Here is an 11,248-nt window from a genome sequence, read left to right as displayed (position 1 = left end):
GTTTAACATCGATAGCTAGCATTTAGTTCCGATATTTATGGCACTTACGATAAATCAAAATATCACGAAGGCGAAGTGGGCTCATTGGAAGAATATGGAAAAGTTGAACATTACTGCTAAACTAAGGTAGAAAAACACGCGATAACATTTTTAATAAAACATGTGAAAAAGATGAAACTAGAGGTAAGCACAACTCTTGCATTATCCAACGCAACAGGATGTTTGAATACACTTGGCGAAAAATGTGATGCAAATTTTTGTATATCACAGTTGACAACAACGACGACGAAGAAGAGAGCAAAAAGCACACGCAGCGCAGCAAAAGTAAAAAACACGACCAAGAGACCACGACAACTTCGACGACAACGACGACGACGACGGTTACAAAGTACTTGGAGTGGTGACCACTACCAGGTCGCTACGCCAACGTGCAGCTATAGGTTAAAGGGAGAAAAACAAAGGCTACCGATGCAAATAAGGAGCTAATGCTGAAAAATCAATCAAACACAACGCACCACATGCTGTCCGTTGTTGCCACTCCACATAACTCAGTCACCAATATGGATTTCGATAGGACTATCTCGGGTTTGGAGTCAAATCAGACCCTTGAGAATGAGGAAGCAAAGAAGAAACTTGTTGAACTTTTCACCCAAAGTAAGTAAAAAGAAGTTTACCAATATCCTAATATTATTCGAGTTTCCCATTCAACATAATAGCTAGGGAACAATGGCCAGTGCGCTACATGCTAGATTACTATTTAAAAACTGGCTCAATGCGCATTATGGAAGTGCTGGTGAAGGCGCAGCCGCCACATGATAGCTACATATTCGATCGTTTGGATGACTGGCTCAAGCAACAACAATATCGCGTTCAGGCATTGAATGTATTTTGTTTTATTGTGCGACGCCATCCCACCTGGCTGCACAAAATCGAGAAGCATCGCCTTATTAAGAGTATCTTCAAGCTGTTGACGGTAAGTGAATTCGATAATGCTAACCGTTCTTATGTACATGTGACATGCATATGATCCTTCCAGCACGAAAAGGATATTGTGCCCTTAATGAGCGCTCTTCTGTGCATAATTACGCTGTTACCCATAATACCGAACTCGGTGCCGAATTTTTTGAATGATTTGTTTGAGGTATTCGGGCACTTGGCTTCGTGGAAATTTCAGAACGTGAATAAGTTGCCAGACGATAAGGTCGTACATCTACAGTTGGGCTTGCAAATGCTATTCCATCGACTATACGGCATGTATCCGTGTAATTTCCTGAGCTATCTGTCGGAGTTCATCAAGAAGGACAAGGGAAGCATTTTTCAGCATACGATCAAACCGTTACTGGACACAGTGCGCGTCCATCCGATGCTACTGACGTCTACCACTGAAACGGAAGTGAGCAACATGCGCTGGAAGGAAATGGAGCCACACGATGTGGTCATGGAATGTGCACATTTGTCGCTGCCTGTACTGCATCCCGACTCCACTCATGAGGATATCTCGTCCGTCTATCCATGTAGTACGCCCAGCTTTAGTCGCATGACTTCGACCACATCCTACGGCGAACAGCACAACAATGTTAGCAATCAGCTTAACAACCAACATCTATCTGCGGCACCTCTGAGACGCTTTGAGCCAAGTATTGCTGATAACAGCAATACACCAATCTGGAGTCCACATAACGAACTAGCACCTGCTACCGCCAGCTCGGCTATGCCGCTAACTCCCACACCGTTTATTGTGCCGCCCAGCAGCACTGCTCAGCTGCTTGTTGCGACAGGATCCTCACCGCCAGAGGCGGCTGTGGAGGCCACGCCGGAGACTACGCCGCTGAAAGATTTGCGCGACTTTAAACAACACCAACAGCAGCAGCAGGTGCCCAACTCACATACGGTGCGAGCTATTTTTGCAAATAGTCAGCCTTCCTCTCCGATGCGCAAGGATCACCAAAGCCAATTCCACTTTCCTGACATAAGCAAAATGCAGCCAACGGCTGAACTTCCACAGCTTACAGATCCATTGCTAACGGGAGGACCGAATCCTTCAACGGTGACACTTTCTGAGACCAAGGATCTAACTGTCAGTGTCTGTGGCGAATGCAACGAAACGGATCGTAATCTATGTAGCGATGGGGGTCTTCATATGCCAACCAACCGTACCATTCAGCAGCTGGCCAAGGGCGTTAAGCGAAGAAATCGAATGGCCAGCTATTGCTGCAACGAAAGCAGCTTCACCAGCGGCTGGCACAGCAGTGCAGCATCAAAACGGACAACAATGCCGAATTGTCCGGCGGATAACCAAATACGTCGCACTAAGTCGTGTTCGGCCTTGCCAAGTCTACAGCAGCAGCAGATGCACGATGATGATGACGAAGCCGATTGTCCGACTCTGCGACAAAATAATGGCAATGGGAATGGAGTGCATAATACCGTGCAAACACAAAAGACTGTGCTGGCTGGCACCCGACTGCAGCGTAGCGGTCGAATGCTGGCCCTGGGAACACCCAAAAACGCGACCGGCACTTCATACAAGTCGAAGGAGGTACAGACATTGGAAACAGTGCCGATACACTATGAAGAGTTTCTCTTTGAATTGTTGCGTGAGTGCAAGGATCAGCGAAACAAGCACGAAAGAAGTCAATTTAATCCGCAGGAGATACTCGATCAGTACATAATGCGCTCCATACACGCGAAGGAGAGCTTCGATTCGTCGAGCAATCTCTTAACGCAGCAGGAGCAATGGCAACTGATGTGCCTACAATTGCTATACGAACGGTATCGTCGCAGCATTCATGCCGAGCGTAATCGCCGCTTGATGGGACGTAGTCGAGACAAACGCAGCCTGGAAATGGAACGAGATCGTTTGCAGGAACAACTGAAAAACTTTGATTTGAAGAACCAAGCTCTTGCTGCTAGAATCGACTTGGGAATTCGGCAATCGAATGAGCAGCTAAACAGCTACATCCAACAGCTGGCCGACCTCAAGTCTAAATATCAGTACGAGTTGGATCAAAAAAAGTGTCTGCGTCAGGCGAATGATGATTTGCAGACGCGTCTCAATGCCGAGATGTTGCAACGGAAAGAGATGAACTACGAAGTGGAGTCGCTTCGCGGTCAAATATTTACCATGACCACAGAATTGCAACATGCCCAGCAGCAAGCGGATCTTGGACAGCAATATAAGCAGGAGCTGGCGCGCTTGGAGGCAGAGTTTATTATCATGGGTGAGGTGCAGGTGCGATGTCGCGATCGACTGGCAGAGATCGATAACTATCGCTCTCGCGACGAGGAGCTAAAGTTACTCCAAGAGAGCTACAATGCCGAAATAAAAGGTGAGTTTTAAAAATATTCAAGTCATGTTAAACTGATCGCAACTTTCGCAACAGATCTGAAGCATACCCTGGACGAAAAGACTTCTCTACTCGAAAGCACCAAGCACAAAATCAGCGAACAAGCGATTCAATTGGGCATCAACGACAAGGTTATTGCGGAGCAGAAGCGTTTGTTGCGCACTGTCAAGGATGAATATGAGGAAAAGCTGAAGGTAAGCCTCATAACTCGCCGTCTTTTGCTGCTTATATAACCTATGCTCTTGCAGTCGGTGAATAAAAAATACGACATTCAAAAGAAGATCATCATACAAATGGAGGAAAAGCTTATGATGTCGCTGCAACACCCACAGGGTGCTGTCGGACACACAACTTGCTCGCCGGATACTGACCGAACTGGTAGGTGTACATATTAACGAAACCATTTTTATTTGTTCACAAACATATATTATGTTTCGTTTCGCAGATATCGCCTCATCCATAGAACGAAACTCTCCGCTTTCAACGTCGCTAGCATCTAGCGAGAGTCTTTCGGCAAGTCTGCGTTCCACAGAGCTGAAAAATCTGCAACAGCTGCTTGAAACGCCGGCGATAGCCGAAGTATCGAGCCAAAGGGCCGGTGGTGCTGGCCCGAGCTCAGGCACGGGCGCCTCATACGAAGACAATGCGCGCATGTCGACAATTGACTTGGCCTCATCAGCGGGCACTGCTAGTGCCATAAACATAATGCAGACGACAACGACGGCAGCACTGTCGCAAGAATTGAACCTGCCAACGACATCTAATCACACACACGCCCACCCACATTTACACTTGCAACAGCAGCAAGAGAAGCAGCAGCAACCGCAGCAGCAGTAGCCACCGCACAGTCAGCAGTAACAACTGCAGCAGACTATATGTTTGCAACAGAAAGTACACAAGGCTGTCAATTATATAAAAAGAAAATCAACACATGGTCGACGGAAAGGCAAGCATCGGCAAAAACTAATTTAAAAAAAAATCTCAAATTTTTTTTTTGTCTCCACTACCAAAAATAATTAACGTCGGATTATGAAACGAATTGTTCAGGGTTTTCGCATTCAGTTTAAAAAACTGTAACTAAAATTAAATAAAACGCAGACTCCGCGCAATAATTATAACGATTATAAACGTTTGAAATTTTAACTTGTTGGCACATTGCAATGTGTTTTGTCGTATAAATTGTATAAAAAAAGGATATAACGAAAATAGGTTTTGATATGATGAAACATTAAATGAAAATAATTCATGAGCATATTACTCCATAGTTGTTTTATTTTGGCGTGCAAAATACATTTACTAATATTTAAATGACTTAATTATTATAATTTTCACACTACAATTTTTTTTAAATAGTAGATTTAAAAAACTAATCAGGCGCGATAGCTGTGTAGCATTGCCAACAGCAAGGCCAGATGCATGTAGTTGGCAGCACCGACAGAAACAGTTGGCAGCGCCAACAGCAAACAGCTGTTATCTGATCTAAAGTTAGCAAGAAGAAGAACACCGCAACAATCAGTCGAAAACGCCTCAAAAACAATAAGCTATGTTGTCCCAATATATGGAGGAATTTGAACAGGTGCGCAAAGATTAATGGAATATGCATAATACATACTACATAGATCGAAGTTTTTTAATCTAGGAGCCTTTTGAAGTGGGCGAATTCATTGAAAGACTGACCTGGCGCACCAACAATGAGTTGCAAAATAGCGAAGACTTCAATCCGGTGGCATTGCATGACACATTCATACAGACTATTAAGGATCTGAAAATACTACAGGAGAAGCAGCAAAGTAAGTGCGAACGCTTGGAGGAGTCCCTGCGACAAGAGGAGGAGTCACATGCTAAGAAAATCTCGAAGCTGCAAGAGCGACACCAAACGGCCATCGATTGGTTCGGTCAGCTGGATGAAAAGATCAACTCTGTGGCTGGCAAGATAATGCATCTGGGCGAGCAGCTGGAAAATGTGAATACACCTCGCAGTCGATCCGTCGAGGCACAAAAGTTGCTCAGCTACATGTCTGAATTTCTAATGGCCGGGCCCGTGATAGTGAATGATATATTTAGCGATCCGGTGCGCCTGAATGAAGCAGCCGATGTGATACAGAAGCTATACGCAATTTCACAGGATCTACCACCTGGTAGTTTTGCTGAGTCGAAGCGTAAAATCGAGAAGAAATACGATGAAGTGGAGCGTAGACTTATCGAAGAGTTTGCCACGGCACAAAAGAGCGAGGACATTGAACGTATGAAGTCCCTGGCTCAAATTCTCTCTCAGTTCAAGGGCTACACTCAGTGTGTCGATGCCTACATCGAGCAAAGCCAAATGCAGCCGTATAGCGGCAAGGATATATTTATCGGCATTGTGCCCATGTGCAAGCATCACTATGAGATCATCAAGAAGGTTTTCGCCAATCCGCAGCAAGTCATGTCCAAGTTCATACTGAACATTTATCAATTAAAACTTCATCAATATGCGATGACCAAGCTGGATGACAAAAAGGACGAAGAAAAGTACCTGCGTACGCTCTATGAGCTCTATTCACGGTTAGCTAATAGAGTGCTAATAATCGTATCACTAATCCAAGTAATAATTTCATATTTGCAGCACTCTGAAATTGTCCAGTGATTTACAAGTCTACATGTCTACCATCGATGACGATCTGCTGCAAAAGCTCACACAACAAATCTTCATGAAGAATCTTGCCGGCTATGCAGAAATTGAGCTGAGATGCCTGACAGCCAAGTGCTCAACGGAGCTGGAGAAATTTTATGCCAGCAAAAAGCACCAGAAGACGCAAACCACGAAAGGTTTTCGTCGCAACATGGAGGTGCTGATTGCCACGCGAGCCAACATAAATATAGCTGCCATTGAGGATTATGGCGGCGAGACGTTCCTCTCAGAGGAGCTGGCCATTAATATGCTGCAAGAGGCTAAGGCATCGCTTAAACGCTGCAGGTTGTTGTCCAGCGAGGCTGAGCTGCCTGGGAATGCCATCAAGTTAAATGATATCTTGCTACGCTTCCTCATGCATGAGCATGTTGATTATGCGCTGGAGCTGGGCTTGCAGGCAGTGCCGTTGGCAGAGGGAAAAGTATTTCCACAATTGTACTTCTTTGATGTGGTCCAAAAGACCAATATCATTGTGCACTTGCTGGACAAACTGTGCAATTCGTCGGTTATACCCTGCGTTAGGTAACGACGCAAGTTCATAAAATATACCTAATACTAAATACTGTTTGCCTTTGCAGTAACACACCGAAATACTCAGATTATGTATTTAAAAAACGGATATTGATGGAACAGATTGAAACTAAGCTGGATCAGGGTCTGGATCGATCTATAAGTGCAGTAATTGGCTGGGTTAAGGTCTATCTGCAGTACGAGCAGAAAAAGACGGACTACAAACCCGAAACAGATGTCGACACCATCTCGTCGGCCGTAAGAATAAACCATGAAATTATATTGAGCACAATTATTTCATATCACTTATCATCCATATCAGGCTTGCCTCCAAGTGGTGCAGAATCTGCAGCCGGTTATTGTACAAATAAAGAAGTGTGTCGATGGCGAGAATCTGCAAAATGTGCTGACAGAATTCGGAACGCGCCTGCATCGCGTCATCTACGACCATTTGCAAACGATGCAATTCAATACGGCTGGCGCCATGTGCGCCATTTGCGATGTGAACGAGTATAGGAAATGTATACGTGAGCTGGACAGTCCATTGGTGACGCAGCTTTTTGATATACTTCACGCTCTGTGCAATTTGCTATTGGTAAAACCCCAAAACCTTCAAGAGGTGTGCACTGGCGATACTCTGGTATGTGTACTGATATCTCTATATGGCTTTATGTCTAATTTTACACTTTTTGTACATTTTTGGGAACAGAATTATCTAGACAAGTCGGTGGTGCGTCAATTCATCCAACTTCGTACCGACTTTCGTATCATCAAGAACACCAATTATCTAAAGGGCATCATCGAGTAGCACTATTGCCAGAGGCCGACCTATTGCTGACTCACATTCCCAAATGTATCCCTTACAATTTATTTTGTTTGTATTACTTTACATAAAAATAAACATACGATCAAAACAAACAATATACCAATATTATATTATATATGCTTAGCTTGCATCTTTAACGTTTCGTTTTTCAATTAAAGTCAAGTGCTTCATATTTTTATCTGTTCAACAGCTATCATATTTCATTAATTGAAGATTTCCTCATGTCCTAAATACTGTGAGAACGTCCCAATAGTCAATCTATATTTATCAGTGAATAGTTGCTGTACTTGCCTCACTCCATCGCCGGTGATTCGACAATAGCTCCCGTTCACAGCCAATAAATCAAAGTTTATTGTTTAAGTATACACAAATTATTTATTTCTGTGTGCATTTAATGTCGCTCGCCTAATTGCAGATAAAAACGCTACTGATTGCCAGCAGTCACTGGTTAGCAAGACTTCGACAGTTAAGTCAGTCACCTGCTAGCAGTGTAGCTAAACGTATCACACTTGGAGTATACATTCAAGGCGTTCCTTGTCGCGTGTCTGATTAAACTACCGCAGCATTATCGTGAGTCTTTGTTATTATCTTAATCAATTTGCGGGCCCAGTCCAACAGTGTACCATATATTCTAATCAAAACGATCTTGTACCACAATCGATTAAGCCATGCGCGGCTGTTTTGTTTACTACCTAAAAATACTCTGGGCTTTTTTGATTATTAACGAATCGATCGCCAGTGTCATAAAGCTCAACCCAGAAAATGTATATAAGAAGATATTATCGTTGCGCTCGTTGCCGTTCGAGGATTGCGGTGAGTACTTGGATAATCTTTAGTAGCATGGTCTCGGCCAGTTCCTGGGACTCTATAATTAATAGATCATCTTTATAAGCCTGTTCGTGCTGAAATCTAAGCTAGAGCTGTATTTATTTTATAGAATTTATGCCTTTTACCTTTGCCTTAACTTGAATGATTTCAATTTCAATAATATAAATTTGTATTATTTACACTCGGGTTTATTAAATATACTTTCTGAACGACTTGGCAATAATAAATAGACTATACAAAAATTCTGTAAACAGTAAGTTCAAGTGAGTATTTAGTAGAACTCGAGCTAAATGTACATAAAACAATGTGTATGTTTGTATGTGTATATAACTAGACTAAACCTTTTTTAAAGTATCATATGTATCATATATATTATGCCATATAATGCTTATAATTACCTCTCTATCTAGCATATATGTATATTTCTGATTACTCATTTAATTCTGATTTACGTATACAAAAACATTTCGAAATTGATAAATGTAGTTAATAAATAATCAGCTAATGAGATCTTTGATAATAAAATTACTTCGTTTGCCAATTTTCCGGTCACTAAATTAAGACCCTATCAACATATACATAGTTATATTTACTTACACTGATATATGTACCACAAAATACTATGGCATTAATCAGTGTCAAATTTTTTATTAACAAAGTTTCCCATTCACAATAGAAAAAAGTAATCTTAACCGGTTTAGCGTTTGTGTTTTCTTTTTTTTTTTTATTTTTTTTTTTTTTTTTATTATTAGTCGAAATTCTTAATAAATTAATCAATTTGTTGTGGTAGACTAAGTAACAGCAAATTAAATCAGTTGCAAGGAATATTGCCTCATGTTTTTATTTAGCGCACGAATAATGACGAAACTTAATATACGAAACTTAATTAGCTTTTATGCCATATTCTATATTACACTCGTTTCTCCCACATCCGCCTTACTTCCAATCGTTGTATAAGAGAGTACTCAATAGGTCAGTATCAGGTATCAAGCTGAGGAGTAGAATCTACTTTACAGATACACATATATATAAACTATATGGGACGTATCAAATCAAAAAATGCATTATCTTAATCCACTTTTTTACCATGTACTAAATGTAGTTGAACTATGAACAAGTATTACATATTATGCACTTGAATGAATTCAAATGCAAAGTGTTTACCTGGTCATTGGCATTAAGTGTCCAGATAACTGGTATTAAATTACATTGTTTGTAACTGCAAAATATATAAGAAATATGCATACAAATTTACATTTAATTTCGAAGTAAAATAAATATAATAATACAATAATATTGTTTAAAATTATATTTCTATGCTATAACAAATAAGGTCGCTGAACCCATTAAAAATGTGTAATCAGGGTATTTATGATAGCAACCGAGAGGGAGGCATATTTATGTATTTATTCTTCATCAACGATTAGTTCGAATGAGCCATTAATAATAATATAATATATATAATAATAATTAACACAATCGACAATATGACAAAAATAAAGCTTTGCAGCAGAGTGATTTTCATAAAATTCGTTGCAATTTTCCTCTGCAAAACACTGAAAGAATCGTCCATATTTAGTCAACTTACATGCATAGATAGCTATATATTATATTCTATTTACCTATTTATTTATTTAATCTAATGGTATTTCAGGCTCTCTGTATAATGTGAACTACCTGAACATTGAAAGCTGCTCAAAGGTGCCCTGTTCTATGACTCGCAATTCCACGGTTAAGGTTACGGTGCTCTTCGATGATAATGGTAAATATATGCTGATAACGTGGGATCATGCATTTAAAGTCTCCAATGCGCTCTCACTAAGCTCGAAGTAGTCGGAAACAGAGCCGGCTAGGCGAGGGCGACAACAATACGTATGTATTTTATATGTACATACGGAAGAGTCGGGGGAGTGCACAATCGACAATGAATGGGGGGAATTGAATCGTGTGAATTGTCGAAGAAGAAGAAGACTGTCGTAGCCGGCGATAATGTGCCATAAAAATAATTGATCAAACGGGTGTGTAAATCAAAATAATACCCAGTAATTTTGCATTATACGACATCATTTATGGCATATACGTAGTACTACTTGTTCGTATGTATGTATGTGAATGTGTAAGTGTGTGTTACCAAAGATAAGTAATACCCTACTTATAGAGTATAAATGTACATATAGACGCACTTGACTGCCATGTAGCTAGGAACGTTCTAAATGCAATCGGCGCTAGCGATATTATTGATCTCGAATGTATAAATAGACGAAATGAACCGTACCTGTGTTTTGATTATTCAGCACAAACATGTTTCTTTTTGTTTTGCAAATTTCTTCTATTGCGATCTATAATTTAAAATTTGAAGTGCCAAGTAAATTTGTATTCGCGTAAAAAATGGGAATACTGTTAGTATTAGCAATCTTTCTGTAAAAATTTGATATCAATTGAAGTGAACTGTTATAAATTGATATCACTAATCAGAGCTAAAGATCGAACATTGATGGTATATAATTTGAATTTCATTAAATTGGAATCTAATCGCGCTCAAATTGCAGGTAATGGCGTTTCGTTCTTGAAGCATGAAGTGCGTTGGGTTTTCACCTACTTGAAGACCAAGGCGGCCATATCTCCAGATCCTTGCGATGGCGATCACAACTGCATATTGAATGTAAATGAAAGCAAAAGCTATTGGGCCAATATCTTCGTTAATTCAACATTACCCGTGGTATGTGCGATAATAATTAATTTAATTGGATTATAATCCAAGAATCTTTATTGACTTTATTCCGTCTTGTAATTTGCTTACAGATGCGGGGCAGTATGCTATGGGAGGCTAAAGATGAAAACAATAAAAATCTCATTTGCTTTGAGGTCCCCGTTGTGATTACAGTATAACAACATACGCTGACACACACATAGGCATAGATATAGCGTATATCTGTGTGTTTGTGCAATGCAGATGTACATACATATTTATGATACTTGTGTAAAATATAATAAAATAATTGGTGCATGCAAAAACAATAGCAATCATTAGTGGGGCACCAAGTAGAACTACACACGGACACACAG

At 40.6% G+C, this 11,248-nt stretch overlaps 3 protein-coding genes and 1 long non-coding RNA gene across 5 annotated transcripts; 3 read left to right on the top strand and 1 right to left on the bottom strand.

The window, feature by feature from the left end:
* Window positions 1-37: 37 nt before the first annotated feature.
* On the top strand, window positions 38-4,604 carry LOC6572697 (hamartin). 2 transcript variants are annotated; one of them, XM_032728207.2, is made up of 8 exons: window positions 38-183; window positions 271-654; window positions 717-973; window positions 1,037-3,329; window positions 3,384-3,541; window positions 3,596-3,725; window positions 3,793-4,152; window positions 4,183-4,604. In XM_032728207.2, the coding sequence occupies exons 2-8, from the start codon at window positions 486-488 to the stop codon at window positions 4,203-4,205; spliced, it is 3,390 nt and encodes a 1,129-aa protein (XP_032584098.1). In that variant the 5' UTR covers window positions 38-183; window positions 271-485; the 3' UTR covers window positions 4,206-4,604. The 2 variants fall into 2 exon arrangements, with proteins under 2 accessions (XP_032584098.1, XP_001998803.2); XM_001998767.4 differs by having other exon boundaries at window positions 3,793-4,604.
* A 210-nt stretch (window positions 4,605-4,814) lies between these two features.
* On the top strand, window positions 4,815-7,449 carry LOC6572698 (exocyst complex component 5). Its single transcript, XM_001998768.4, has 6 exons — window positions 4,815-4,923; window positions 4,987-5,891; window positions 5,953-6,540; window positions 6,597-6,786; window positions 6,851-7,168; window positions 7,238-7,449. The coding sequence occupies exons 1-6, from the start codon at window positions 4,891-4,893 to the stop codon at window positions 7,334-7,336; spliced, it is 2,133 nt and encodes a 710-aa protein (XP_001998804.1). The 5' UTR covers window positions 4,815-4,890; the 3' UTR covers window positions 7,337-7,449.
* A 376-nt stretch (window positions 7,450-7,825) lies between these two features.
* Window positions 7,826-11,151, top strand: LOC6572699 (NPC intracellular cholesterol transporter 2). Its single transcript, XM_001998769.4, has 4 exons — window positions 7,826-8,167; window positions 9,837-9,944; window positions 10,732-10,901; window positions 10,985-11,151. The coding sequence occupies exons 1-4, from the start codon at window positions 8,023-8,025 to the stop codon at window positions 11,069-11,071; spliced, it is 510 nt and encodes a 169-aa protein (XP_001998805.1). The 5' UTR covers window positions 7,826-8,022; the 3' UTR covers window positions 11,072-11,151.
* Window positions 7,894-8,577, bottom strand: LOC122756804. The gene is made up of 2 exons (XR_006356650.1): window positions 8,308-8,577; window positions 7,894-8,219 (listed from the first exon to the last, which is right to left on the bottom strand). It is a non-coding gene; the product is annotated as an uncharacterized LOC122756804 (long non-coding RNA).
* Window positions 11,152-11,248: the final 97 nt, after the last annotated feature.

This window comes from Drosophila mojavensis, unplaced genomic scaffold (genome assembly GCF_018153725.1).
Source record: "Drosophila mojavensis isolate 15081-1352.22 unplaced genomic scaffold, ASM1815372v1 contig_16, whole genome shotgun sequence".
Classification (NCBI taxonomy): domain Eukaryota; kingdom Metazoa; phylum Arthropoda; class Insecta; order Diptera; family Drosophilidae; genus Drosophila; species Drosophila mojavensis.
This window is presented reverse-complemented; position numbering and strand designations above follow the sequence as displayed.